The following is a 2,397-nucleotide window of genomic DNA, read 5'->3' on the forward strand; positions in this document are numbered from 1 at the left end:
GAGGAGAATGCCAAACTCATCATTGAAGTGTGTGTATGACCTGCTAAGTAGAGAAAGGAGTTGAGCGTATGTGGCCCCAACAGGTCAGCTCTCATCCCTCCTCCTGCTTCATCTAGTATAGCTTGACAGACATGTCTCATTTGCTGATGACAGAACTGAAGTCAGAGAGAAACAGGACTTCTTCTGGGCCCTGCATCCAGCCTGTGGTGGAACCAGACTGCTGGGACAGTGGGTCTCTTTTTGGGCCCCACCCAATGCTCTCTGACATCTCAATATAACATTTAAATAGGAAGTTTGGACTCCCAGCAAGATCACGACTCTCAGGCACCAGGTCAGGCAGGCACATGGCCATGGCTGGCAGACCGTCCATCCTGCACTGCTGAGCTGATAGTCAGACGTGTCAGGCCTCAGGAATACACACAGAATAGACACCCCGGGTCATCCAAGCACAGACTCTGCACCTTCCCAACTCTGTGACCTTGGGCAAGTCACTTCCTTTTCTGATTCTCAACTTTCTTACTTGTAAAATATAGCTAATAAGCTCTGTTTCTCCAGATTTCTGTGAGGATTAAATGAGCTACTTTAGTATGTTCCTGGCAGGTAGTGGAACCTCAATAAGAGACCATTCCATGACCTAGGAAAGGGACCTTCAGCAGGCTCAGGGCAGAGACTGTGTCTCATTCACTACTTTGCAGTACCTGGCACACAGTAAATGCTTAGTAAATATTTGTTGAGTAGCATGTGAACAAATAAATGAATCTAGTCCAACTTCCCAGGAGTCCATAAATCCTCAGACTTATATTTAAATCCTGGGCCTGCTGCTCCCTAGATGGTGGCCTTGGCCAAGTTTCAATTTCCTCATCTGTCACATGGACCTATGACTGCAGCCTCCTTGAGGAGATGTTTTGAGGTGCCAGTGAGATGTGGCTGTGTATACTACCAAGTCTTATGCATGGGGAAGCCCTGAGACCAGCCCCGGGCCTGCTCAGGTGCTCTCATGGTGGCCCACACCTGCCCGGGGCTGCTTTGCTGCTTCTGTCCCAGCCTGAGCCCCTTGGCTGCAGGGCTCATGGAGGAGTGACTGCAGGATATAGGCCAAAGTCCACTAGGCTGGGAGTTCTGGATGCCAGGCAAACCACAGCAGGCCAGGGTGGGTCAGCTCTGCGGCAAGGCAGCCTGCCTTAGTTAGCCCACAGCCTCCTCATCGCAGCAACTCACTGATCATAGAAACGAACTCTTTCTCTCTTGTAGATAATGCCGCAACCTCTTCTCGTCTCCATCATATGAAAGAGGAAACTAAGGCTCAGACAGGGAGAGTAACTTGCCCTGGTCACATATAGTGAGGTATAGGAGCACACAATGAATACGGAACTCATAACTAGATTTGAGAACTCCCTGGCTGCAAGAGTTTCTAACTCATCCAGATTCTGGAGTCATCTGTTACGTCAATTGAATGAAGTCAATCTTCTCAGCCAGGATTCGGGCCTCTGTGATAGGGCTGTGGCCACTGACTTCAGACCTCATCTCCTGCCATCTCTTCCTCATGCTTCAGCTATATGGGGCTACTCTGGTCTGAGGCACAGTCTACACTGCAAACCTCTGGTCTTTCCATATGCCTTTCCTACTGCTGAAAGGTTCTCACAACCTACCCTCCCTGTTCAACTCCTACTCATCTTCTCAGAGTCATATCAAAAGCCAAACGCACCCATTAGGATGGCTATTATAACAAACAAACAAAACCAGAAAAAATAACAAGTGTCGGTGAGGATGTAGAGAAATTGGAATATTTGTACATTGCTGGCGGAAATGTAAAATGATGCCGCTGTTCTGGAAAACGGTATAGCAGTTTTTCAAAAAATTAAGCATAGAATTACCATATGACCCAGCAATTCCACTTCTGGGTATACACCCAAAGGAATTGCTATGTTCATAGCAGCACTGTTCCCAATAGTCAAGTGATGGAGGCATCCCAAGTGTCCATTAATGGATGAATGGATAAAGAAAATGTGGAATATATATACAAATGCAATATTATTCAGCCTTAAAAAGGAAATTCTGACACATGCTACAACATGGATGAACCTTGACAAATGATGTTCATTGAAATAATCCAGACACAAAAAGACAAACATATTATTCCACTCATATGAAGTACCTAAAGTAATCAAGTTAATAGAGACAGAAGTAGAATGGTGCTTACCAGGAGCTGGGGAAGGGAGGAATGAGGAGTTATTTTTTAATGGGTACAGAGTTTCTGTTTGGAAAGATGAAAAAGTTCTGGAGATGGATAGTGGTAATTGCTGTACAACAATGTGAGTATACTTAATACTACTGAACTGCACACTTAAAAATGGTCAAAATAGTATATTTTATACTAAGTATATGTCATCATAATTT

The 2,397-nt window shown here is 45.2% G+C and overlaps 1 protein-coding gene across 1 annotated transcript in view; it reads right to left on the bottom strand.

Annotated features, from left to right (window-relative positions):
• The window catches only part of LEXM (lymphocyte expansion molecule), a 27,879-nt gene extending 26,334 nt beyond the window's left edge, over positions 1 to 1,545 (bottom strand). Inside the window, exon 1 of the mRNA XM_011370512.2 lies at positions 1,445 to 1,545. Coding sequence (XP_011368814.1) covers positions 1,445 to 1,545 — 101 coding nt within the window. The remainder of the gene's footprint in view (positions 1 to 1,444) is intronic.
• Between the last annotated feature and the right edge of the window lie 852 nt (positions 1,546 to 2,397).

Source organism: Pteropus vampyrus, unplaced genomic scaffold, assembly GCF_000151845.1.
Source record: "Pteropus vampyrus isolate Shadow unplaced genomic scaffold, Pvam_2.0 Scaffold170, whole genome shotgun sequence".
Taxonomy (NCBI): Eukaryota; Metazoa; Chordata; class Mammalia; order Chiroptera; family Pteropodidae; genus Pteropus; species Pteropus vampyrus.